This window comes from Candoia aspera, chromosome 14 (genome assembly GCF_035149785.1).
Source record: "Candoia aspera isolate rCanAsp1 chromosome 14, rCanAsp1.hap2, whole genome shotgun sequence".
In the NCBI taxonomy this organism is placed as follows: Eukaryota; Metazoa; Chordata; class Lepidosauria; order Squamata; family Boidae; genus Candoia; species Candoia aspera.
In genome coordinates, this window is record NC_086166.1 from 11,459,196 (window position 1) to 11,487,098 (window position 27,903).

The 27,903-nt window shown below is 42.2% G+C and overlaps 1 protein-coding gene across 3 annotated transcripts in view; it reads left to right on the top strand.

Annotated features, from left to right (window-relative positions):
* The first annotated feature begins 225 nt into the window (after positions 1 to 225).
* CLUAP1 (clusterin associated protein 1) overlaps positions 226 to 27,903 on the top strand; it is a 62,546-nt gene continuing 34,868 nt past the window's right edge. Inside the window, exons 1-6 of one of the 3 annotated variants that reach the window (XM_063315247.1) lie at positions 226 to 360; positions 3,791 to 3,902; positions 5,708 to 5,792; positions 12,830 to 13,009; positions 16,564 to 16,659; positions 27,654 to 27,737. In XM_063315247.1, coding sequence (XP_063171317.1) covers positions 339 to 360; positions 3,791 to 3,902; positions 5,708 to 5,792; positions 12,830 to 13,009; positions 16,564 to 16,659; positions 27,654 to 27,737 — 579 coding nt within the window. In that variant the 5' untranslated portion in view covers positions 226 to 338. Of the gene's footprint in view, positions 407 to 3,790; positions 3,903 to 5,707; positions 5,793 to 12,829; positions 13,010 to 16,563; positions 16,660 to 27,653; positions 27,738 to 27,903 lie in introns of all 3 variants that reach the window. The other 2 variants (XM_063315246.1, XM_063315244.1) reach the window with 2 other exon arrangements.

A 27,903-nucleotide genomic window follows, 5' to 3' on the forward strand; every position in this document is an offset into this window, starting at 1 on the left:
GACAGATTTGGCTAAATAATTTTTTAAAAAAGGACTAGAAATACAGAACCTTTTAAAAGCAGGAGTAAGTCCGGCGATTTCATCGCCGGCTACGCTGTCAAAGGCGCACGTGCGTTTCAAGCGCTCCTATCGAACAGCTGGGCAGCCCCGCCTCCCTCCCCGCCTCCCATTGGCTTCCCCGCCCAGGACGTTCTACGCCGCTGCTCCGCCTCCCCGCTCAGCTTGAGCCCCGCCGCTCGCCGTAGCCCCGTTGCCATGGCTACGTAAGCGGTGCGGCCTACCTCTCAGGGAACTTGCCCATCGAACCGAGCCAGCCGACGGGGTGGGAGTGAGCCGTTATGTCGTTCCGCGACCTCCGGAGTGAGTCCAATGGGGCGGGGGGGTGGGGATGAGCGAAGGAGATCCGGTGTGTGTGTGTGTGTGTGTGTGTGTGTGTGTAGAGTCCCATCCGAGCCCTCTCCAACTTCTTCCATCGCCTAATGGCCCCAGCGGGGCGCCAGGATCACTGCTCCCCGTTCCCAAAGGGCGCAGGGCAGGGTATGTGACCGCTCCCCCTTGATCCAGACAACAACCCTGGCAGGTTGGAGTCCCAGGCAAGCTAGCATAGCTGGCCTGCAAGAATCATCCGGACCGCTAGATGGCAGGAGAGAGACGCGAGGAAAAGCCCGGCTCGCTGCTGCCATCTAGAGGTCGCCTGCGGGCATCCGGGAGAAGAAAGGCTTTTCTCCCTGGGAGCTTGAAGACTGTGTGTGGAGTCCCATCATCCCCAGCCAGCATGGCCCTAGGGATCAGAGTTTCAACACATCTGGAGGGCATCAGCTTTGGAGAAACTGCTGTAACGATTGTTCCACTTCCTAAATGAAAATAATAATAATAACAACAACAATTTTATTAAACTTGTATGTCTCTCAAGGATGAAAAGGGGGCTCCTGGTCTCTGTGCTCTATTATTCTATTATTTTCCCCTATTTTTAATGGTAAGCCACCCAGAGTCATTTGCAACCTCTAAATTTAATAAAATAATAATAAATAATGTGTAGGGTGCCTTTTGCTTCTTGTGCGGTGTTGCAGATACCTCATTTTAGCCTCCCTCCAAAGACCAATGTGATGAAAGCTTTCTGAGTCAGCTCACAAACTTGGCTCACCTGGATTTTATTTTATGATTGAAATTGTCTGGCTGAAGAGGTGAGTCAGCCTGTCTTCCTGTATTAGCAGCCCAAGAATAGGAGATTTCCAGTTTTTTGGGGCCAGTGTTGGGATGCAGTGATCAGATCAAAGCTGGTGCCACATGTGGTTGAAGATTGGACATATTTCACACATCATGTTTAACCTGGTCAGATAAAGGCCATGTAAAAGAAATAAATAATAAACTGCAGATGCAATTCTGCAACATGCGACATTTAGTTAGTTCTAACCTTGGTTAGTTTTCCCCTGGTTTAGTATGTTGGGTGGACCCAGCCACTGGTTAAAGTTTAAAATTAAATGTTCTATTTACCTTTTGAATAGTACAAGTTATTTACACAGGGCCATCAGATTGCCTAGAATTTATCTGATCTGTCCAATATATGTAGCTCAGGGTTGAACCGCTAAGCCCTTGGTGCTCTCTGAGCTTGGTTGTTTGCTTGCAGACGTTTCATTACCCAACTCATTACCCATCATTCATTATGGAGTAAAATTCAGTAGACGGGAAGCAGCGGATTGAGGGAAGATGAAGATGGGGTATAAATAAAGGAAGGAGGTGGGGCTAGTTTAGTCTTTGTTTCACTGTGGTGTGAGGTCGAAGGGATTGAGGAAAGACTTCAGTGAAATGGGAAAGATGGTTATATGGAAGTAGGTACCTGCAGGGTGGGACGCGGTGGCGCTGCGGGTTAAACCGCTGAGCTGCTGAGCTTGCCGATCGGAAGGTCGGTGGTTTGAATCCGCGTGATGGGGTGAGCGCCTGTTGCTAGTCCCAGCTCCTGCCAACCTAGCAGTTTGAAAACATGCAAATGCGAGTCGATTAATAGGCACTGCTTTGGCGGGCAGGTAACAGCATTCTGTGTCTACAGACAAACGCCGGCTCTTCGGCTTTGAAACGGAGATGAGCACCGCCCCCTAGAGTCGGGCACGACTGGACTTAATGTCAAGGGAAACCTTTACCTTTACCTTACCTGCAGGGTGTGGCCCTAAAAGTCAAGGTGGCAGTCATGATAGTGCAATCAAAGCTCTGCCTGTTTTTTATGTGCCTTGCATAATAAAAAGTTTTGATCTCATTATCCTGGCTGCCATCTTGACTCCTTTGACTGCACCCTGAGGACACCCCTGCATGGAAGTATCAGATAGATGAGGTGGTAGGGCCTGAATAGTACAGGAGAAGCTCTGCTCTGGACTCCGTTTGATTTTATCTGTCTCATGCTACTTTTTAGATTTTTAAATCCGGTATCTAAAAAGGCCAGCATGAAAAGTAAGGTGGGTAGATGGATCCTTTCTGTAATTTAGATTTTGTGGAAGGAGTACCGCTCCTTCAGGTAGCCATAAGAATTCATGGCCCACGTCTTAAGGCAATGTGAAGGAAGCCTGGCGTAATTCCGCTTTTCAAAAATTGGCAAGCAGCTGCCCCGAGCCCATTGCAGTGTCTTATTTTTCAGACTCATGGTACTAATGCTGGAGCTTATGACTAATTCTGAGTCATATTTTCTGACAAACACTGAACACTGTTTTCATTATCGAATCAGTCGTCAGCCTGCTGTTTTCTGTACTTTACCAACTGACATTTGTTGGCATGTCATGCTTTGAAGTGTAGCATGCAAAACGACTTCTGTTGTGAAACCTCTATTGCTGCCCTCTCCTAGTATCTTTTGCTCCCCCTGAGGAAAAATTATTTTATAGGTTCATTGTCTTGGGCTCTGTCTGCCCAGAGTTCACACACTGCACTACAGGTAGTCCTCACTTCACAACCACAACTGGGATCGGAATTTTGGTTGCTAATGAAGTGGTCATTAAGCGAATCTGACCTGATTTTACAACCTTTTTTGCGGAGGCTGTTAAGCGAATCACCGTGGGCGTTAAGCAAACGATGTAGTTGTTAAGCAAATCACGTGGTTCCCCATTGATTTTGCTTGCCAGAAGCCAGCTGGGAAGGTCAAAAATGGTGATCACATGACCACGGGATACTGCGATGGTCATAAATGTGAACCGGTTGCCAAGTGCCCAAATCGTGATCATGTGACCGCGGGGATGCTGCAGTGGTCGTAAGTGTGAGGACCAGCCGCAAGTCGTTTTTCAGCACTGTTGTAAGTCTGAACTATCACTAAACGAATAGTTGTTAAGCGAGGACCACCTGTAATCCGTAATGTGGTTTGATTTTGCCTTACTGTGTTGTATGCATCCAGCTGTTGTGATTTGTAAACTGCAGTTGGTGAATTAATACTCTGGTTTGTCAATTATTCAACAAACCAAGATCTGACATGATGTGCTAACCCAACCACTGAATCAGTTCTTTTGGGATGGACATGCCCAAGGGGTTCTTCCACGTAGCCTTTCAAAGAAGAAAATGGTGGTAGTCTTGTTATGACCTATTTTAAGCCTAACATTAAGTTCTACCCCATCAATTTCTCCGGTGAATGCCTGTTAGAGAATGTGTGAGAGTATAGGTTTGTACTCCATCTTTTTATCTACTCCTCATGAATAACTCTGTTAGTAGCAGAATTCTGTTGAATGGAATTTCCTGTTCAGCATAGAAGTGAGGGAATAAGATTAAGATGTACTGTACTTGAATTTATTAAAGGTTTCATATTTGTTTGTTGCCAAAGATTTTACTGAGATGATGAGGGCTCTTGGCTATCCCCGGCTTATCTCGATGGAGAATTTTCGCACTCCAAATTTCATGTTGGTTTCAGAGATACTCCTTTGGTTGGTGAAAAGGTTGGTACTTAACTTTAATTTCAAAGTAAATATCAGCAATTGTGATCTCAAAACTTGTGAAATGCTTGGAGGTTTCCAAAGGAGATGGCTTAAAGCTGAAATTTAGAGGCTGAAATATTCTGGAAGATTTCTAGTTTTTTTAAAAAAAGGTTGCAACTAAAATACCCTCAAAGCCTTTCTAAAATATTGATGTTTGATCATCAGTTTAAACCATCTGTTGTTCCTCCGTGGTAGCTCAGCATATTTTTGAGATTAAACTCACTTCCCTCAGTTTTCCATTTGAAATTAAGCATCAGAGTAATTTTCCACTAATATATTAAAAAGACATTGGTAAGATACATGGGGTTGGTAAAAAAAAGTGGATTTAAGATTTGTTGTGTATTTTGTAAACAAGTTATTCCAGCGATACACAACCTAAAATTCCTGGGTTATCTGTAGTCCCAGCCTTCAAGCTTTTGGGACAGCTCCCCAGAGGTTCTCCAAAAATTGCCACTTAAGTTGTAGTTTGCAATAGGACAGAGAAGGAAACTATTAAATTCACAGGGAGTGATCACATAAAATAAAATAAATTGAAGTGAAATTCAGTCAAGTTTAGTTCTAGGACTGGCCCTGCCCCGTCCTTTGTTCTCAACCCTTGTTCTTTTTGGTGTGTAGCCCCCATCACACCACTCAGAATCCAGGTGTGGTCCTCAGCCTATAAATTAATACATGAATTATTGCATTAAAGATGAAGCAAGAAGGAGATCAATAATGAGGTGTAGTGGTTAAGGGACCGGGCCAGAAACCGGGAGACCGTGAGTTCTAGTCCTGCGTTAGGCACGAAGCCAGCTGGGTGACCTTGGGCCAGTCCCTCTCTCTCAGCCCTAGGAAGGAGGCAATGGCAAACCACTTCTGAAAAACCTTGCCAAGAAAACTGCAGGGACTTTTCGAGGCAGTCTGCAAGAATCGGACATGGTTGAATGGATTAAAAATAAATAAAAAGATCAGTATGATTCAGTTTGGGGATTGTTCTGGTAAGAAAAATATTTCAAAGGAATTCGCTTTCTTTGCATTTAGAGAGACCTGTAATTTTCTTTGAAGAGCAAAGACAGCTTTATGCCTTATTTGGTTCTGAGTTTAAAATAGTTTTCAGGTGAACCTGTCCTCTTGCTCTTTGCTGTCATTATCAAAGGTTGGTACCAAAGTCTGTAAAGTTGTCCCTATTCCTAATCATCTGAACTGATGAATGTTGTTTCCTGCGTAAAAAGTCTAGTGAATTCCAGCTTGAGTGATTTCTACTGAACTAATCAGAACCTTGTTTCTGAATTGATCTTCCAGGAGAAGAGGTGCCTGATGATAAGGAAGTACAGCAGCAATGTTGTCTGCAAATAGTTCCTTCCTTTCTTCTCCTTGCAGGCTGAGTCTCATCACCAGCTGCTCAGATCAGCAGCAATCCTGCTTCCAGATGTGACTGATCAGGTGGTCTCAGCCAGAGTTGTGAAAAATCATATTAATAGTAATATCCCGCAGCACCTCTTTTCCATCTGGCACTTAACCTCTAGAAATCTTTTCCATGGAGAATCTTCTGTTGATGATTTTCTGGTAGCCAAGTAGAAAAGAATATTATATGGTGGATTTTCTCCCCTTTCCGCTGGCTCTGATTTGCTTAGTGTTAAGTGTTACAGTGTTTTATAGTATAGTATGTGTTCATTGTACTGCAAGCCATTTTGAACAGCTGTAACACAAATGGTGGGATGTAAATGTTCCAGCTCAGGTGAGAGATGCTGCAGGAACCTGCTTAATTCCACATATGTTTCCTTTTGCAGATATGAGCCTCAGACTGATATCCCTTCCGATGTTGAAACCGAGCAGGACCGGGTTTTTTTCATTAAGGCCGTTGCTCAGTTTATGGTGAGTTTATTTATTTAATGTTGAGGGCCCTGAAAGGTCAAAAGCAAAATATTAAATACAATACCAGAGTGCTCTCCAATTAATTTTATTTGTTTGGGTTTTTTGAATGAATACACTTAAGAAACAGACAGAGGTGAAAAACAGACCTGTGATTTGAGAATTGGGTCTCAGTATGGCTGAGGTTGAAGCTGGAGGTAGGTCCTGAGACTAATAATGCTGAAGACCCTCTTAGTATTAGATGAGTTATTAGAAATATACAGAGAGAGAGGATGTAATGGACATGCTGAATTCATGATGACTTGTCTGCCTGGGGTAGAGATTGCATTCATCAGCTCTCAGGTAGGTAGGCTGGTAAATAGTACTCGTAAATAGGACTTGTAAATTATATACAAGTCCAGTGTATATAATTGCCAACAGTACTGCATTAGAAGACAACCCCCTGGTTGCTGATGGAACTTCAAGGGAGCATTTTCAGAAATGCTTCTTACTTGATATATTGGGCCAAATAAACAGGAAGGTGTGGACTGGAGGAAGATTGGAGGACAAATTGAGAAGTATTAGGTGCTGGATACGTTTGGAACATACCAAACCTTGGATTCCAGTGGAAAGGAATTGATGACTTTTCATATCAAGCCTTATTTATTGTGGAACTTGTTAACAAGAATAAAGGATAACATAATGACTGGAATGGCTATAGGCAAAAGCATTTGGAGGGCATTTTAGTGTGGAGATGTTAATGTGTTAGGTACCTCTGAGCCAAAGGGTAAGAGAAGTGGAATACCATTGTGGGAAGCAGGATCCTGGTCTAGATGCTTAGTAAGCCTAAGGCTCTTTAGATTCTTGTTTTAAGTCAACAAACCCAGGAAAATAGAAATACTTCCTGTATTTAGTGGTGGTTTATAATACTAGTGGAACCTCAAATCATCTTTGAAAGAGGAAAGCCAGAAATTAGACTAATTTGGTTTTAGCAAGAATGCAGTTAAATGTTGCCCAAAGAGGGCCAGTATATTGCAGATATGGATTCCTTGTTATATTATCAAGAGAATTGTCCCTCATCGTCTTTGCTCTCAATTTCAGACAATTTGCTTCAGGAGCTCTCAAAAATTAATTATTCCTTTGTCTGTGTGGCCATACCAGGTCATTAGCATAGAACCACACTACTCTGTAATGTGAACCTGTTCTGCTATTTTTTAAACTTCTTTGTTGGTGTGGTGGTTGAAGGATGATTTAAAAAATCCACACCATCTCAGAAAATAGGATTGAGGTGTCCTAAATCTAAAAGGGTGGACCCTTTGCTTTTACTTAGTATAGCAAAAAATGAAGATAAACATCCTAAGCATGTGTAGAAGGAGAACGCATAAACATATTTCAACCAGTGCGCTCATTGTACGCAGCATAATTTTGTGTTGTCTTTGCTATATGCATAACTTAAGCTCTGAACTCCATAACTCTTTGCAAATGTTTCTGCTGATCAGTTACACAATCTGAGGATGGCTGCTGCTTTGGTATATTGCCTGTTTCTTCCCCTTTCACATTTTAGGGTGAGGTCCTCAGCTGTCCTGGGCACATCTGGATCCTTGAGAATAGGTGTTCTTGGGAAATTGCTGGTGAGGGAAGGCTCAGCAGGAGATGAAATTCCTAACAAAGCATTGCTATGGAAGAATGCTACCTGCCACCCCTTCCCGCTACCCCCAAGCCACCATAATGCTTGCTATTGTTCCTCTCTCCTTTGTTCTTGTGCCAGTTAGGTGGCATACTTCTGAACAAAGCAGTGGATTTTGCTCACTCATGTATATTTTCTAAAGAAAGAAGTATGGGGCTTAGAGATATTCTTGGAAATAAAGGTGAAGCCAGTGGATGGTATGCTGCAGCCTGTCAGCTTCCCCTTTTCAAAATTTAAAACTTTTAAAATATTAAAAGCAGATGGGGAGGAAGTCTGGTGGGAAGAGGGGTTTGCAGACACACATTAATGCGGTGTGTGATGCTGTATTTCTAGTTCAAATACTAAATCAGCCCTTGTGTTTGTTTTTTTAAATGTGTGTATGAATGTAGGATGGGATGATGATGGAGTAAAAGAAGAACAAAGAGCATAGCGTGGAATTCCGCAGTGTTTGCCTCTTGAAGACTGAGAGAGCTAAAAGAAATTTGATGAGCTAGTTCAAATTGCAGTGATTTATTTAGACTAAATACCAATTCATTCCCTACACTAATATTCAAATGGGTCGGGAAGGATGTGAAGCAGGTGAGGTCAAAGTGTGAGCCAGTGAGAGATAGTAAAAACGAATGTGAAAAATGTAAGACAAAAAAAGGGGAGCAAAAACAGCACAATAAAGAACAATCTTATTACAATATAACACCAAAATTATATTGTTTGAATGTGATCTTAGACTGAGAAGATATAATCAATCAATCACGTTTATTACAGCCCTAAGGCCAGACACAATAAAACTATACATAATAACAATCTTCCATTAATACATATATATACGTAAAAACAAAAGCCATCAATATACTATGATCCAAAATTTGTTTAAAATAAAAATACTAAATGAATTAAAATACTGTGTTAAACATTTCAAATCTAAGTGATGGTGCGACGTATTGTGCAGATGGTGGCACAAAACTGGGCAACCTGGGAGGATATTTTCGGATCCTTATCGGAAAGAAGTAGCATTAGGTAGAAGTCCCTCTCCCTACCTGGAAATTTCTTCAGTAATGGATACATAAGGCTCTGTCTAGAGTCCTTATATAGGGAACAATATAATAGCATCTGGCTTAGGGTTTCTTCTGAACCGTCTCCACATGGACATAGCCGAAGGTGCATGGGAATACCCTTAAAACGTCCGAAAAGGACTGCTGAGGGCAGTGCGTCCAGCCTGGCTAAAGTAAAAGCTTTACAAAACTTCAAAATTATGATAGATGATAGATAAGAAGCTGGAACGAACCCTTCCAGAAGCAATTGGCAGATATTGGGATATAATGAGCTTATTTGACAAGGTTTTTGTAGCAGTTGTAACAATTGCTCAAAATTGTGATTCCTGTGAATATAAAGTAGGAATTCTGTGCTATTTTCAGAAATATGGAAAGTATATTTTCCATTGTTAATGAAGTCAATACAGTCATTGATTTTTGGACCTGAAATACTTGAAATACTTTAATAATCATTTCTAATGATGCTTTCCATCTGTCTCCAGTGAAGCAGACATTGTAGATTTCTTAACAACTTTGAAATTACATTTTCTTTTCAATGCTTTGTACTTGCTGTTAGACATGCACACACAAAAGCTGCTTACGTTCTATCTGTTGCAAGATCAAAGGCAGAAAACCCTATGCGGGGTTTTCTAAAAAGACGTATGCTCTATTTTGGGACACTATGTTTTTCTTTGCCCTCAATTGTCAGCTATTTCTCCGTCTTCAGAGCCCTTCAATCTAGGATGAATGGATGGATGGGTCAGTTTAGTATCTAGCAATTGATTGTTTTTGGTCCAGAACTTCCATTTTGCCTAATCTTTCTTGGTGAAGTCGCCTAGTAATAGTGCAAAGGAATCGCCGATGAAGATGGTGATATTTTTATCCTGCCTATTGTCTGTCTGTCTGTATTTGGTCAGCTGAAGGTGGTGAGCATCCCTAATACTCCTTCTTCCTCCTATATTCCTTACAACAATGGTCCTGTGAGGTGAGTTGGGCTGAGAGAAGAACTGGCCAAAGGTCACCCAGCTGGCTTTCATGCCTAAGGCAGGCCTAGAACTCACTGTCTCCTGGTTTTTAGGCCAGCACCTTCACCACTGCCCCAGACTGGCTCTCATATCATATTTTCCCATCCAAGCAATCACCTCATTTTACCCCTTCTTCCACTTTTCTAAAATGGATTTTCTTTCTGTCTTTTCCTAAAGCTTTCAGCTACGCCCTGTTTAATTACCTGTTTTGATCAATCTCATGGACCAGGTTCTCCTGCTTTATCCTTTTCCTGCTGTCTTCAGTGAATTTCTTCAGCTTGGGGTGGCTTTTTTTTTCCAGTTATAAGGGAAGTTATTAATTTGGTGTCATGGTTAAGGCATCAGGCTAGAAACCAGGAGACTGTGAGTTCTAGTCCTGCCTTAGCAACAAAGCCAGCTGGGTGACCTTGGACCAGTCACTTTCTCTCAGCCCTAGGAAGGAGGCAATGGCAAACCACTTCTGAAAAACCTTGCCAAGAAAGCTGCAGGGACTTGTCCAGGCAGTCTCCAAGGATCGGACACAATTGAAAGGATTTAAAAAAAAATCTTTTTGGCAACACTTGTTACCTGTCACATTTCACTACATTGAAAGGTTACCTATGTGCTCCCATACTTTCCTTGCTGTTATCCACAGCCCTTGTCTTTTCCCTCTGCTGCTGCTTACACCTTTCTTTTTCCAGAGCCGTGTAGGTGACTTTAGAAAAAAGTAACAATAGTTTATAATCCTGAGTGGGAGTGCATTAGTTTGTTATTATTTGATTCCAAGCATAGCTTGCTGCTATTAGGGTATGAATTTTAATTGATTATAATCCAAAAATATACTCATTCAGAGGGTTGAAACCGTTCTTGAAGTTAGAAAGAGATGGAAGTCACTTTGATGGCATGTTTTTAACATCTCCGACTGTGGATTTTGCAAGTTGTTCCTCCCTCTATTTTCACTCCAGTAGAATTTTGGTGTGAATGTTTTTAGTGCCAAATTGATAATACGGTGTAAGCTGAAAAGCTTTAAGAATAAAGACAGGATTTTGTTCTAGTCTTTTCCTTGTACAGTAGTCAGATAATTTTGTTCAGATTTTTTTTTAATTGCTTCCATTTTGAGATATAGCAGCAGAGGTTTGCTTGGTGGAAGTCAACTGAATGTTCATAGATAGTAGGCTGTGTGGGGTGAAAATTTGTCATCTATTTGCCAAGAGTTTCCGAACCTTCCTGTCTCTTATCATTTCTACCTGTGAATTTAACTCCTACGCTATCCATTTGTGTCATGTTTTGAACTAAAAACACTCCCACCAGGGCTAAGATTTTCTTGAAGACTTCAGTTTTTATATTTGCGTTCTCAAGTTGATAGTTTTATTTTGGGAGGAATGGTAATGTGGAAGCACGCTGATGTCATTTGCAGAGCAGGAAGCTGGTGCTTTCAGGACACAGATGAAGGAGGCTGTTGATAACATGGCAAAACCAACAGAATAAGGATGCTGGTTTTTAAAATCTAAGATGATGGCAGCTATCCTTTCCACTGATGTTCAGAATTACTGGAGCTTTTAGCAGACCATTTTGAATGCAGGATGGCAGGAAACTGTGCTGCTGATTTTCACCAGCAGTTAGTGGGCTCCAAAGTCCACAAAAAGGTTGGACAGGGGTCACCTGCTTCCCTGCCATGGGGGGTGGGATTGTATGAGTACTAATTCCAATTATGGTTAGATTAAAGGGTGCTGTTTGGAGCATTGCCTGAAGCCTATGAATAAAAATGGCTGATCTGTCTATGAATATTTACATGTGAAAAGAGAGATTAGTTTAAAGCAGTGTTTCTCAACCTTGGCAACTTTAAGATGGGTGGACTTCAACTCTCAGAATTCCCCAGCCAGCCATGCTGGCTGGGAAAGTCTGAGAGTTGAAGTCCACCCATCTTAAAGTTGCCAAGGTTGAGAAACATTGCTTTAAAGACTTGCTGCATGAGATCAGTAAGCAGAAAGCAGGATAGCTGATAAAAAAGAGGTGTGTGTGTGTCTGTGTGTGTGTAGAGGGGCAGAGAGGCCAGGAAAGAGTGAAACTATCTCCTATTTGTGCCTTTGCCCAAGTCAAGAAGAGTATTCCATTTTCAACCAGGCCCTACCTCTTGCTCCTCCCCCCCATTGGCCCCTCCCAGGAATGCACCTTCCTCCAGGTATATTCCTCATTTAATTTCCAAAATGTATTAGAGGTTTTAGCATATGTAAATGGACTAGATTGGATTGACTTATGCCCATAGGGTGTGAAATCAAAATCGAATAATCATAGTTTAATGGATCCAGGATGCATTGTGGATCTACAAGGACTTTTGGAAGAGAAGTATCCTTTAAAACAAGTGATCCTATTATAGCCATTCTCAAAGAGAGCTCTAGCCTTTGCAAGAAATGAGGCCACATGGTATGGAGAAAACTGATGTGCCAATTAACTGACGAGCTGGTCAGCTGTAAATTTCGCCCTTGGCGAACTAGTGCAATAAAGTTCCTGTGCTGAATTTCTCTTCTAATTAATTAGGAACTGGCTGGTCCAGATGGCGTTTGCCTCATTGAGGTGGATCATTGCTCAAGCTTTCTTTTTCCCGCCTTTGTTACTCTCTTAGAATTACAGGGCCTCACTGAAGGTACCTCTGTTTTTAGGTAAAGCATATTTGGTATGCTCTTAGGATATTGGACCAGAACCAGAGAGCCCCAGACTCAGGTCTGCATTCAGCCATGGAGACATAGTTGGTGTCTTTGGGCCAGTTATGATTTCAGATCTCACAGGCTGGCTGCTGTGGGAATAACATGGGAGGAAGGGTTAACATGGATGCTGTCTTGAATTTCTGGAGAAAAGACAGATAAATCTAACAGATGAATAAATAAAAGGCAAATTTTCCCACTTGGATTTTATATTTATATTTATTATTTTAGTATGGTAGATGCTGATTTGGTGATTTTATGTGTTAAGGTTTTAAAGGAGAATTTTATTGTAAACCACCCAGAGTCCGCCTCTTGGGGGGAGATGGGCGGTAATAGAAATGTGAAAAATAAATAAATAGACGAACAAACAAATAAATAAAATTGGCTCTTGCAAAAATCTCTGGAAGCTGGTTCTAGATCCCAGCAGCTGCATGGCCTAGTCAGAAGGCATGCGGTATAGCATCGTTCTGGAAAGCAAAGCTGTCCTGCATCTGTCCTGCACCATTCCCAAATGGTTTCCATCTCATTTCCTGAGCTGGAAACCATTTGGGAATTCTCTGTAAATGGCTGTGAGCGACCTCATCCTGGAATATAAATACATTAATAGAGATAGCAGAGGATTCCTTTCTTCTTCCAACAGGCAACCAAAGCTCACATAAAACTCAATACCAAGAAGCTTTACCAGGCAGATGGCTATGCTGTGAAGGAGCTGCTGAAGATCACCACTGTGCTTTACAATGCCATGAAGAGCAAAGGGATGGAAACCACAGCTGTGGGTGAAGAAGACACGGGCAAATTCAAGTTTGATCTGGGTTCCAGAGTAAGGAGCTTTGACTTTCTTCTTTTATGCCTGAGTCTTGCCTTTCCTCCTAAGGGCTTAAAGCATCATTTAAATGGGACATAACGACCTTATAAAGAGGATTAGGTGCTGTCCTATGTATAATCATTGAAGTAAGCATATCCTGCATCTACATCCATCTAACCACAAGTTCTCACGACTTTTATTTAAAGAAGACAGTGTTTGTTTTTGTTTTAGAAGGCTGATTTTTCCCCCCACGTGGAATAAAATAGCTGTGAGTACAGTCATGGAACTGGGGGATGGAGAAGATAATTCTGCTTCCATAGTTATTCACAGAATCCAGTGGACATACCGACCTGGATTTATGCATTGTGCTAAACCATAGGTTGTTGAATAAATCATGGTTCTTTAGGCTTGTACATCAGGCTAAGTCATAAGCAGTAGCGTATAAACCACAATGGTGAGATTCACACACCATGAGAAGCCAAATCTGAAAAAAGCATTGTAGCCTGGCATGGTGCATGAATCTAGTCACTTAAATTACTGGTTACTGATTCAGTTATTACAGTGTTTCTCAGCCTTAGCAACTTTAAGATATGTGGACTTCAACCCCCAGAATTCCCCAGCCACTGCTTTAAAGGCTTGCTGCATGGGATCAGTAAGCATGCTGGCTGGGAAATTCTTGGAGGTGAAGTCCACGTATCTTAAAAGTTGTTAAGGTTTAGAAACACTGTAGTAATTGACTCTTTTTTCCAGCGAATCATGACAGTACAAAATATTCCTTAGCCATGTGGTTTTATACTTAAATTATACCATAATTTAACCTTCCCCACCTAGGTTGCCCTCTAGATGGGTGGAAAACTCCCAGGATCCCTCAGCTTAGCAGGAACATTACTGAGAATTCTGGGAGTTAGTTCATAAACTTGGAAGGCTCCTGGCCTGGGGAAGACAGTATTGGCATGCGTCAGGTGGATGTGTATTGAGCTGTTTACGAGGAAAAAAGTGGCCCAGTTGATTGAAACATCTGGGAAATTTGTGAGAAATGGCCCTAGATTTATGCAAGCATGGTTAGCTTGCTTTGGAGCAGATCTTAATGCCTAAACTCTGTTCTTCTTCTTCCGTTTTTTTAAACTGAGATGACCATGGAGTTCCCTTCTGTAGACTATTCTTGTTTCGTCTTCCTCTTTACTTTTGAACCCTCTTCTTTCTTTTGTTCCAATTATTATTTTAGTCTTTTTCTCCCTGCTGTAGGGATGAGTTACTCATGTTTAATTGCTTGTTTTACCTGCCTTCTTCATTGTCGCATCTTGTCTCTACATTAACCTTGCACTCTAGTTCGTTTGAACTCAGCGTTTTCAGCATTAACAATGTCTGCTAAATGAGTGATTCTAGATTTTTACCTGCATGTTATTTGTAGGTGGAAATCAGCAAATGGGAGCATTTTGACAATGTGTCCCTGCAGCCAGATGTGCACCTGAATTATTGTTCAGGCCAGTGTTTCTCAACCATAGCAACTTGAAGATGTGTGGACCTCAACTCCCAGAATTCCCCAGCCAGCCACATGCTGGCTGGGGAATTCTGGGAGTTGTGGTCCACACATCTTCAAGTTGCTAAGGCTGAGAAACACTGGTTTGGGCTGTTACCTGAGACCAGAAATGGCTATCACACAACCATTAATCAGCACAATGTTTTGTGTTGCTTGTAGAATATATATTTGAATCATAAAAAGCAGCACAAGAATTCCCACTTAGAATTGCTCTCACATAGGGCTTGTTTATTTCTTTTTGGTTTTGTTGTATACCACTGAGTTTCTCTTAACATAATGAGCAGTGTGCAAATTAGTTAACAGTGCGTTCGGTTGGAGGAAATGACCACGTTATACTGTGAAATTGACTGAGCCTCTAGCAAGACCTACCGGTCCTCTCCTTCGCCAAATTTTAGAAATGCTTCAGTTCTTTATAACTTAGGAGATGTTAACATTCTGATTTAACTGCTGCCTTCATGCTTTATCTTTGCTTAGCATTTCTGAAGTCTCTTCCAGACCTGCTAAATGACCTATGCATTATGTACAGTAATGCTTACAAAGTACCAATATTTTTTCTCTGCATCCCTCAGTGGATTGAGCCATCCTTGCAGTTAATTATTGCTCTTTCCCTTCTGCTGCTGCCATTTCAGTTTGGAAGGTTCAGGCTTGGCTGCACTGATCCCAATCTTAGAGAAGATTTAAGGTTCCCAGAGCCAGGCTTTGTATGTAGCTTTGCCTCATAGTGCAAGAACAAATCCCAACTATTTCTTCCCCTGGATGCGCATGTGTTCTGTGTCCCGCAAGAATCATAGCAATTGTCCTGGCCGGCACAATTGTCCTGGCCCCCGCGTTCACATGTGCAGTATTCCAGTGTTTCAGGACCCTCCTAACATAACAGGTGAGTAGCCCAAGGCAGGAAGGAGGCCCAAGTAGGTTGCGGGAAGAGCCTGACTTACAATGCATTGCCTGAACTCTTGGGAATAATGGTCAGTTGCCATTGGAGACCAAGAAAGGTTCAAATTTCAGCACCGAATCAAGCAGTTTTGAATATTTTATTCCTTGCTCAGTCTTCTCCAGTTCTTTGAAAACAGATGTGTTTCCTTCCCATCCATGCCCAACGCTAGCACCCCCCATTTCCTCCCCCTTGAGGAAATGCCATTTCTTAATAGGAGTACATTCAGTTTATAGACAGGAATTGATATTTCTGATTAGTCCAGGACTGTTGGCTCTTTTAGGCCAGCGTTAGGATGCGCGAGTTTTCACAAAGAAGTGCTCCAGCTACTGTATGTTCTTTCATTTTGAAGAAGCATCTGTTAGGGCTGTGCCATGCTTTACAAATGCTTTGGAAGAAGGGCCGTAGAAAGTGTGTGAATGCAAATGTGGCGCCGGTCTGCGATTCATTGAAACAGTTTAATCTTTTTCTAGGACCATGCAGCTGTTTCAGAGAAGGCTACAGCTGTTTAGATGAGTCCCAGACGTGTACTTCATTCATACTCCCACACTTTCTGAAGTGCATCTTCTAAAAAGCATTTGCAAAGCATGACACAACCTTAACATTTGCAGGATATCCAAGTTGTGGTATGCTCTGTCTGGATGGTGGACCATTCCCACGTTCTGGCCCTTTCCCAGAATTTGCTCTTTGCTCACTGAGATGGTGTTTTCGACGAATGATATTTTGTGGGGCAAATAGCATCCATGGTGTACTTTGGTAAGCAGGTGATGTGGCCCTTCCCCAATCCCCTCAAGCCAGGCCAGGAGCATCTTCCAGCTTGGAGCCCTATGCAGCTTTTTTTCCTTCACAATTGAAATGGTCGGCAAAAGTAATATAATGTGTAGCTTTCTGCTCACCAACTCATGAATAAATAAATTACTCAGATCCTCTGAAACCAGTGCACAAATTACTATACAGTAGTTATTAATCTGCTTTGAGACAGGCACTTCCAAATATATGACTATCTCAATACATAGTTTTAATTAGAAGTATTTCCTCTCTGCTCCTCACTACTAACCACTTTTTGAAAGGTAAACTGTGATTTCTCCAAATGTTTAGATCAGCGATTTGAAGACAGCCAGGCAGCTTGCTTCAGAAATCACTTCAAAAGGAGCATCTCTGTATGATTTATTGGGCAAAGAAGTGATGCTGAGGGTAAGTCTACAAAGAGTGCTCTGAAGCACAAAGAAGCATTTGAATGTCCCATCCTTGCATAAAAACTGTTCTCTATTTTTAATATTTCTAGGTATGTGATGCCTAGTAGGTGCTACTTTTCAGTAACAAATCTGTGAATATCAGTTCTCCTTACTCCTCTGTTGCTGGCGACCTTTCTAGCTCTATCCATTTGCAGTGCCCCCCTCAACCTGGGTCCCATTCTGTCTCTGACAAATTCCATCCAGCCATGTGCCTACGAGTAGAGAATAAGGAAGACGGCCTTGACGGAGCTATGCAAAACATATTAAACTTAATGTGTTCAACTTAAACATAGTTTACGTCCACAGCAGCCAGCTAGCATCAGGCGGCTCAGAGAGACACCTCCCTAATTCACTGAACCATGAGGAGGAGGAGGAACAAGAAAATCAGATTTGTAAGATTCTGTTATTATAGCCCATGTCAATACAAGTAGTTGATTACTTGGTCTGGTCTACTCTGAAGAGCTGACACTAAGCCAGATACTTCCTGTGTCTTTCTGGCTTATAGAGAAAAAAGTTTTGTTCTTAGAAAACAGTGGAACTGGCTTAGCAACAATTGGCTCCTAGGGGTTCCCCTGTAGTGCTCAACCCACTGGGAGGTTAGCCTAGTTTAGTAAGTAACCACATGTACAGGAGCACTCTGTTGTTTCAGCGTCAGTCTGTCGTCTGCACCGATGTCCTTGTTACCGGGTTTCCTGGGTTTATGACAGAAGGGTGGAGACTTGGGACTATGCCAGTTGCATTGTTTCCAGGACAGCTGCCTGGCTCCAAATGGTGGTTTCTCTGTCCAGCATGCTTCGGGATGCCTGAATTAGGTCTTTTTAAGACTGTATGATTCTCTCCTTACATAACATTCTGAATACATAGCTTTCAGGGATTAAACAGACAATCAGTACTGGACAGTTCCACAGTTGCAGTAATACATGTTGGATAATTGGTGTCCTCCAAGTTTGGCGGTTTTTCTGCAGAAGTTTTGTTACCAGGCTGAGCAACACCATCAATCTACGGCTAGGTAACATCATCCAGTGATGATGTTAGCTAGTATGGTAACAAAATGTCTACAAGAAAGCAACCATGGTTCAGCCATGAACGCCAAGTATCCCAAGAGTTCAACTCTGAGGTATGTATATTCTCTATTATTGGAGTAGTGATAAATACAGGTAATCCTCGCTTAACAACCACAATTGGGACCAGAATTTTGGTTGCTAAGCAAAGCAGTCATTAAGTGAATCTGACCTGATTTTACAATCTTTTTTGTGGTGGTGGTTAAGTGAATCGCCACGGGTGTTAAGCAAACCACGTGGTCGTTAAGTGAATCACGCAGTTCCCCAATGATTTTGCTTGCCAGAAGGTAGCCAAGAAGGTCGAAAATGGTGATCATGTGACTGTAAGATGCTGCAACGGTCATAAATGCGAACCAGTTGCCAAGCACCCAAATTGTGATCATGTGACTGCAGGGACACTGTGACAGCTGTAAGTGTGAAGACCAGTCGTAAGTTGTTTTTTTCAGCATCATCGTAAATCCAAACCATCACTAAATGAATGGTCATTAAGTGAGGACTACCTGTATCAAGAGGGAAAAAATCACCTGTTACTCAGTAGCCCTTCTTTCAGCCTTTCATTAGGAAGCCCTTCTTAAAATTGCACCTTCCTGCAGGGATTGTGACACGCTGCAAAGGTGTGTATATTTTTCATAGGAAGATGTTTCACTCTCTGGTGGGAAAAGATCCTTTTGAAAGCTTTAAACAGAATCAGAAAGAGGTGGCAGAGTCTCCTTGCTGTGACCTGTCTCAAGAGGACTGGTTATTACTTCTGCCTCAGGGTCAACAGGACATTTTCAAAGGTAAAGCCCACAAATCTGTTGTGTCAGTCTATGAGAAGGATCAAGTAACCTTTTTTAATGCTCTCTTCCTAATGATCAGTGCCTTTTTTCCCCTCCTGCTTTCTGGGCAATTAATTAAAATGATGAAACGCAGCTCCTACCAAGGCAGGGATGTTCAATACAGCTGTTATTGCTCTCTGTTGAGCTTCTGTTACTGATTCGGTTGTTGGAAGCCCCAGGAATGGCCATGTTAACAAAAATCCAGGTGTGAGTGGAATGCATCTTGGGGGTGATCCTGTAAATATTAAGGAGTTCTGACGTACACCCATCTAATAATCCTTGTCAGGCAGGTCCAGAGGAGTTTTGCTATACTTTGCATTTCCTAGAGGAGTAAATAACTTTCTTTCTCTGTTGGGGGGAAAGTAAATGATGCAACTGGGGATATGTCTCATTTTATGTGTGATAAACCTTGTTCTCCACTGATGCACTAGGTCATTAAAGTCTTTTTTTTTTTGGTCTCAATCAGAGTCTTTGTATGTGAATTGATTTTCTGCAACAAGAGACATAATGCCCATTATGGAATAATAATGTAATTAAATTGTTGTTTTTCATCTGAGACAGGGCAGGAGTAGAATATTCAATGTGTAGCTTCAGATGTTTTGAAATCCAAGGAGAACAGCTTGTGGGGCACCTGTGGCAGGTTTTCCATTGATGCTTGATTTATTCCTAGACCTTATAATGGTGCTACTCAGCTCTGCACTGGAACCAGTACAGATAGTCCTTGACTTACTACCATTTGTTTAGCAACCATTCGAAGTTACGATGGTGCTGAAAAAGTGACTTGTGACTGGTCCTCGCACTTACAACCGTTGCAGCGTCCCTGGGGTCACGTGATCAAAATTCAGGCGCTTGGCAACCGGCATATATTTAAGATGATCGCAGCATCCTGGGGTCACATGATTGCCATTTGTGACCTTCCCAGCCAGCTTCCGACAAGCAAAGTCAATGTGGGAAGCCGGATTCACTTAACGACCATGTGATTTGCTTAACAGCCACGGCAAAAAGTCGTAAATTGCTTCTCTTAGAATAGCAAATCTGGCTGGCTGGCTGGCTCATGTGGCATCAGCTTAGCGTGACCTTGGAGAGTCTCCCCGTTAATATTTCCAGATATCTTACTGAGCTTGCCAGATTTTAGGCAAAGGACTTTATTTAATTATTGCTCTAATTTATATGCGGTTTGTTTCTAGAGATTCTGATGGACTGCTTGTATTCAGTGCATATATGCAGTGTAGCTACTCTGCTCATAGCCCTTGCTACCCCTTTGCAGCCCAAGGTCTTCTGCTGGTGCTCTGTAGGCCAGGTTAATGAAGGTGCTTTGAAAGGTTGCGCTATCCATCATGCCAGGTTCCCTTCAGAATGGCAGCTGTGATAGGTGATGCTGAAGAAATCTGAAGTTCTGCAACATCTCAAGGGCTGCAAGCTCATCTGACAGAAGCTGCATGTAGACAACCCATCCATTTCACGTGCTAGTGGCTTTGGGTGGCAGCCTGCTCTTCAAGAAGCAGAAGTGGCAATGTGTGCTGTCCCCTCCTTTTCCTCTGCCATCTCAGAATGCCAGGCGATGGAGCTTGATTGACCACTTTGGAAAGTCACGCAGGTCGGCTGCTCAAAGCCATTTTCATCAAGACTGAAACTGAGTGACTTGTGCAAGACGAGCAGTGTCCTTATTTTGTCTTCCTAGGTTATGGGGAAAAAAATCAGTGCCAGCCTGAAGCAGACTTCGTACTTCATTTGAAAGTAATTTTGATATTTATAGTCTCCCATTCTTCCTACAATAGCAGTGCTGCATGAACATTTAGCTGTGCTTCTCTGCATTGAGAATGAAATCCACTCAGACTTGATCTGCCTCCAAAATATGCGAAGGAACTATAACGACTTAATTCTGTGCACTGTGCTCCTTGTCATATGTGTCATTTCCTCTCGGGATAATAATTTTCTACAATCCAAGGCATGAATAGAATGAATACGTTTTCTTACAAGACAGGATGCAATTAGACCAACTGCAGTTCATGTTGATAGTAGAAGAGAGGAGATCAAAGTGATTTGGGGGTTGTGTGTGGTGGGGTGAGTAGCTTGTTTCAGGTATCTTCTGATTTAAATTGCATAAAATACTATAGAGCAGTGCTTTTCCACCGTGGCCACTTGAAGATGTGTGGACTTCAACTCCCAGAATTCCCCAGCCAGCAATTCCCCTGCTGGCTGGGGAATTCTGGGAGTTGAAGTCCACACATCTTCAAGTGGCCACGGTTGAGAAAAGTTGCTGTAGAGGACAGGCAATGACCCTTTAGTATTCCTTGGTTCTAAAATGAAGGCCCTCTAAACTGGCCGTTGAGGACACCAGCCCCAAAGCTGCTGCTATACAGATGCATGAGACCTGAAAGAGCTTGGAAGAAGCGAATTAAATGTCAGATTTGTTTTTTAGGGCATACAGACAAGTCCTGAAACTCCGTCAGTCTTTCCTCCTAGGTGTTGTATTCTACTCTGAAGATCAAATTTATTTTTCTCCTCCAAATCAGTCCCAGGTTTCCCGTATCAGTTTTCTTCAAACCTGGTGTTCTCCAGATGTGTTGGGAGTAGAATTCCCTTCGGCCATGCTGGGTATAAATTCTGGTTCTTTTGCTTCCAGCTTTCCTTCCTGAATGCGTAAGGACTAATGCCATCTCTGTGGAATATTTGGCATGTATATTAATTGCTTTAAAATGACTTTCTGCTTTAGCTCATAAGCGTTAATGCTACATTGTGCTCCCCTGATTTCTAATGAGTAGATGTTGTGCAATATTGTAAGCAATAAGGAGCTCCTAGCCTCCTTGAGAAAGTTCCTCTTTTCTGTTTATTAATAATTCTGTTTATTAAGGTCTGATACATCTTTGAGTAGTTCCCATCTCAGAGCTGCTTTCAGGTTGTTTTTCTTCCTTCGGTCTGATCGTGTAAATCAAACACTTAAGTTTTTATGGTTCCCTCATTAACCAGAATTAAGTTTGCTTTATGTATAGTACATTTATAAATGTACTATAACTTTCTTTATATAAAAAAAGTTACAATACATTTTAAGATTGACAGCCCAATGACATATTTATCTATATCTATATCTATATCTATTTTTTTTTAATCTGTTCAATCGTGTCTGATTCTTGGCAACTGCCTGGACAAGTCCCTGCAGTTTTCTTGGCAAGGTTTTTCAGAAGTGGTTGCCATTACCTTCTTCCTAGGGCTGAGAGAGAGTGACAAAGGTCACCCAGCTGGCTTCCTGCCTAAGGCAGGACTAGAACTCACAGCCTCCCGGTTTCTAGGCAGGTGCCTTCACCACTGCACCAAACTGGGTGGCTCTCTCTGTCTCTGTCTCTGGATAGATATATTATAGGTATGTCCTGCATGACAATTTCCTATCGTTCCCAGTCAGTGTGGGTTTAGGTATTCAGTGGATACTGGGAAAGAGAGTTGAAGGGTGTTGGTGTATTAAACGGATTTGATGGCTTACACATCCCTTTTTCTTATCCTCTACCCAAAGCATAGCAGCAAATTTGGGGCTTGCTTTCAAGTAAGAATGTATAGAATTGCAGTCTTAGATCCTTTCTGGCCAGCTTGTATGTGTTTACCTGGACGGAAATTCGGCAGGCCAATTCAGTATGATTTTCCGATGGTATCCAGTTGGGTGGGGATTATAGCGCCCAGCATGTTTGAAAAACATTCGATTGGGGAAGGCCAGTCTAATGGTAAGGTGCGTATTGTCTGAGGGGAAAACAGGGACGTGATTGTCCTCATTCTAGCCTCTTCTGTGATAAACCGGTGTCACTGTCAGGTCTTTGCTCTTTCTCACCCTTTATTCCTTCAAACCAGTACTAACAATTGTGTTTGTGTTCCCATACTGCCATGGGGCAGAAGGCTGAGTTTTATACATTTATTGATTTGATTTAAGGCCACCTGACTCTGGAGCGACTGTGGGTGGCTTGTGCTATAAAATATTTTTAAAAAACAATAATAAACAACGAGAGTATACGTTCCCGGTCCCAAATTCCAAGCATTTTGCAAAATTTGCCCGAGAAGGTCTGAACAGCCACCCTGCCCAATGCCTGGGAGGTTCGTAGGAACTTCTGGAACACCATTAGGGTGTTTAAACATCTTTTTCTTCTCATCCTCTTTTGCTTAACTCTTAAACTTCATAAACTAATTCTACTGCCAGGATATAGCTGCAATGTAGTATCAGGGCTGCTAATCCCATCAGTGGTTCCCTCAGGATGTTCACTACTATACTTCCAATCCACTTCCCTAATTTGCTTTGCAATGTGCATTTCCTGCTGATGGAAATGTTTTTCTTTATCCTCTTTACCTCTGTGATGCACCAACAAATGGTAGAGGATTTTGCATTTTCAAAGAGCGCTCTCTGGCCACTTGTGATTTGGCCAGCCCAATTAAGATTCAGAAGCCATAATCCTATATTTATCATTCTGAAATGATACTTGTTGCCTGTTGCTTTGGACTAACTTGTCCACTGACGTTGTTCTACAATCACTTTCTAAAAGAAAAATCTCTGTAGGTGTAACTAAGTTTATGACAAGGATAAAAAGAAATCTACTAACAAATAATGCATCTTGCAGCCAGTACAAGCAGCTGGAAATTAACCGATCATCACACATAAAGCAGTGGTGGCAGCATTGTGGTTATGGGATCTGCAGTTTACTGTATGTGTGTATTTATTTATTCATTGATTTTGTATGGCCATCAATTCATAGTGACTCCTAGCCTCCAAACCAAAATAATCACAAAAACAATACATATCAAAATAAAGCAAATTGGCAACCAAGGATGCTAATCCATCTACTAGTATGCCTCCTAGAGGCAGCTCACTCAAGATCTGGCCCGCTGCCTATGGAAACAGCCAGGTTTTTAGAGCCTTAGGAAAGGCCAATAGGATCAGGGCCATCCAAATCTCATCAGGGTGGGGACCAAACTGTTCTACAGGGCAGGTGCCACAACAGTTCAAAGGTTTGAAAAAGCCTTGAGACAAACATGTTTCACTCCGCAGCTAAGATACGGTCAACAAGGTGCCAAAGCTGCCACCATTGAGAAAACATGGCTTCTGGCAGTCCTTCGCATAACTTCTTCTAGCTGAAAGGGTAGGACCTCCATTTATTATTTCAGAAGAGGCAATAAGTAACATATGCCAGAAAGAAATCTCTGGGGTACATTTAGGAGTAAAGTTAGCAACCTTTTCCTTTAAGCAGAATCTGTTGAGGGTGTGGTAAGCAGAGATGGAGGTAGTGGTTGGGCCAGAATCCAAAAGTCAAAGGACTGCCCTTTTTTTCTCTTTATTTCTCTCTCTCAAGCAGCAAGTTGGTGGTGTCAGACAGGATTAGCTACTTCTACTGTACTTTATTGTTAGGCTGCATTAACAGAATCTTGCAAGTCTGAAAGTACAGATCTCCCACCATCCCTATTTACTGCCCGATCCTTAGGGCAGGTCCTTTCTAAGTTTCTTTCTCTGCCTGTTATGCAGCGATGGGCTCCTCCCTCTTTTATCTGATTGTTTCCTAGGCAGCATCTCTCCCCCAATTCTTCTAAGGTCATTCTCACCTTCCATTACAGGTGGCAAGGGGCTGTTAGCTTTTATCAGAAGTCTGTTTTCATGCAAAGGAAGTTTGAAGATAAGCCAAGGGCTCTGGATTGCCCACTCCTGACCTGGGGTTCCATAAATCAGACTAGCCCCTTGAACTCTGCCCGGAGTTGCGGCTAAAAGCAGCACTTCAGATGGTACAAGAGGATAATGGATCTAGCACTTGGATGACAGCCATTTCAACTCTTCCCCACTTTCACATTCACCCACTGAATAAGAATAAGGAGGGGTGGGGGAACAATGATGGCCAATGATTTGGGATTGCTGGGAGTGGGAATCCAATAACATACTCCCCCCCCCCGCCCCCCGTGGCTTTTCTTGGGGGAGGGGGTGATCATATAAGTAGCTTCTGCCATCTTCAAGGAGACTAAATATTTTACCTGAGTTTTGGCTTGAGACTGACAAGTACAAAGTGTCTAAAATGGCTTTGGAGTACACCTGCTGTATCTTCTTGAGTCGGGCTCTCTTCAACTGCCATCTGATTTAAACAAACTACACAGTATTGGGATGCTTTTAGTATTGTGCTTAGACTCAAACTCAAAACTTAGATGCTGTAATGGGATGTGGGAAAGACCTTGGGAGACGGGGCAAAGAGATGCTGCCAAGGGAACGGTCAGGTAAGAGGTGGCACAGCCTGCAGCTGCATACTGGGCGGGGCAAGAGGCTCAGAAGGGACCCTCCCTAGTTTCTCGGGCTATAAAGAGGACAGGGGGAGAATTGTCCTTTCAGACTTGCGAGATTCTGCCAATGTAGCCTTACAATAAAGTAGAATGAGCTCATCCGGTTGTGACTCCTCTCTGGTTTACCCGCGAGGCTGACATCAATCTTGCAAGTCTCTTATCTGACCGTTCCCTTGGCAGCGTCTCTCTGCCCAGTCTCCCAGGGTCTTTCCCACATACCATTATAGATGCTAATCTTTTTTTAAAAGTTCTGGTCTCTTCTTTGAAGTGGTTTTCAAAAGAGACCCTTCTCTCGTTCCAGCTTTCACAATCCCTGGCTTCCCAAGCTTTTCAACATAACAGTTTCAACCTCTTTTCACAAAAGTTCTAACTGTACATTGGGTCCTAAAGCATAGCATAGATGTTCTAGGGCAGGAGATAATTCAGTGTTCCCCTGATGCTCTGGGCTTCTCCACATCAGCTGCATGGGAAAGAGACTGTGGGAGACTAGCCCAGCAATCTTGGAGGGCGATCAGGTTGCTTCTACCTGTCATAGGAGGTCATACAAACCAACTTAAATTCTTTGTTTAAGAAGTAGGAGTGAAGAGGGCTGTGAGCAGCCTGCCTGCTTGTCCTGTATCAAATCTTTCCCCAAAATAACTCAGTGCAGAATACAGAAAAATGATTCTATGCCAGTGTTCCTCAACCTTGGTGACTTCAAGATGGGTGGGCTTCAGCTCCCAGAATTCCCCAGCCAGCTTTACTGGCTTTCAATCGAAGAGAATCTTTGTAGCTCAGGGTTGAACTGTGGAGTCCTGGGTGCTCTCTGAGCCTTGTTGTTTCCTTGCGGACGTTTCATTGCCAGACTAGGCAACACCTTCAGCGTGAAGAGGGAGAGGGCCTTGCCCTCTGTTTATACACCGTGGCTTGCCCTGCCTGTGTTGGTGGGGGTGTTGTTCTCTCCTTGGGAGTTCCTTGATTGGGCTGTTGTTTGCTGCTTGGTTGATTGCCTGAGTTAATAGTTCCTTGATTAGGGTGTATTGTGCTGTTTGATGGCTCATCTGGTGTTAATCCTAGTTAATCCTAATTTACTGGCTTTACTGGCTGGGGAATTCTGGGAATTGAAGTCCACCCATCTTGAAGTCACCAAGGTTAAGAAACACTATTGTATGCATGTAACTACCTAGCTGACAATGGTGAGGAGACCAGAGTCATCCAGGAGCCACTACTGTATTGCAGTAGTTTATTCCTAAGGCTTATCAATCCAGATCCAACAATATAATATATGTAGCTACCAGGCTGGGCTAATGTCCCACATAGCCTGTTCATTCTTACTGCAGTCTTCTGAGATTGTGGGCATGAGCCTTTCCCTGTAGTGGCAGGAGAGCGGGGCTGAGCCAGGCACTGTCTGTTTGCAAAGCATGTGGTTGTAGCAGGCTGTGATGTTCCCTGCCACTGTTGTCACTTCAGCTGGTTCCTTAGTGCTTGGGGCAGCTGAAAAATAGTTTAAAAAATCACACTGCAGATGATGTGCTGTATAGCAGATAAAAGTGCTGTATTGATCATCTTCATCAATGTAGTGCCATATCAGTTGCAGATAATTAAAAATTACACTGCAGATGATGTGCTGTGTAGCAGATAGAAGTGCTGTATTGATCATCATCAACTGTAGTGCCCTATCAGTTGCAGAGCAGTATCACTTTGCTGAAATGGTTATCTCTTCCCTGCGTGATTTGTACTGCTCTTCATGTAGCTTGAAGGCACTTTAACAAAGTTACTTTTCATAATTTTATCAAGAATGAATGCTGCTGTTTGCAAATGTGGAAGTCATCCCTCCTTTGGTCTTCTGCCTGCTGGGCACTAAATAGATTTTCTTCCCTGCGCTCAACTGATGTGCTATTTCTTGTGTTCCAGTAATACCATCTAAGAATCTTTGGGTCTCTCTGAAGCTGTTAATTACAGCAGAAAATATCCTTGAGGCCTGTCTCTCTTGGCTTCATATGCTAAATTTCTTCCCTTAGTAAATCCTTTTCAGGAATTGAATGAAATGCCAAAGCTTTCAGCTGCTGTGCTATAGAAACAGCACTGAGCCTTCAAAATGAGTGATGGGCCATAGTCATTGCCCTGACAAATAGCTTAGTTCAAGTTCTGAAATCAGGAAATCTGGAATGGAGGCACTGTCACTGCAAGGGCTGAGCAGGAGTTTAAGATTTAAGAATTAAACCTGTAACATTTAATTGATTATTTGCTTATTAAAACTGGAGACAGAGAGGCTTTCTCTTTCTCATAAGAGAAAAGGCCACCTGGTTTTCACATCACACTAAATCATAACGCTGTTTGGCTTCTTATAATGATTGAATCCAGCCATTAGGTTTATTCAGTAAACCCTGGTTAGTAAAATTGTGACTTAATTAAGATGTATTCCCAACTGGTGACTTCTAAGAGGATTCCTGCTGTGACATCTGTGGGTCTCATCTGAAAGCCAAGGGAGCATATGTTATGCTTCAGACTTTTTGCCCATATTACTTCTATAAAGCATCGTTTAAATTGATGTTGATGTGCTAAGTTTTTAATTGTTAATAAAGAGATTATGTAAGGAGGGTTGCCAACTTTAAGATATATGGGAGCAATTAAAGGAAGTTCTGAGCAGCTCACCTGTATATTTCCTTCTCTAAGGATCCCTAAGTTTGGATCCTAAATCAGACCTGCCAAGTAAGAAAACATATTTAATGTTTGTAACAGTATTTTTCTGGTTTTGTCCTTGGTTGGTTTTTGTTCCATTTTGTTTTGGTTTTGCCTGTCAGGAACTGAGAACAGAAGCAATTGCACGACCGCTGGAGATAAACGAAACCGAAAAAGTGATGCGCATTGCCATCAAAGATATTTTGGTAAGGATGATGGGTTTTTTTTTAATGCAATGACCTTGTTAGGTATTGTCAGTAAGATCTTGCTTATTTTTTACAGTTAAAAATTATATCCCACCCATATATGTAGAGAAAAAGGTTCATATTAAAAACTGGTAGACATTGTAATTTCAAAAAAATACCAGGTAAA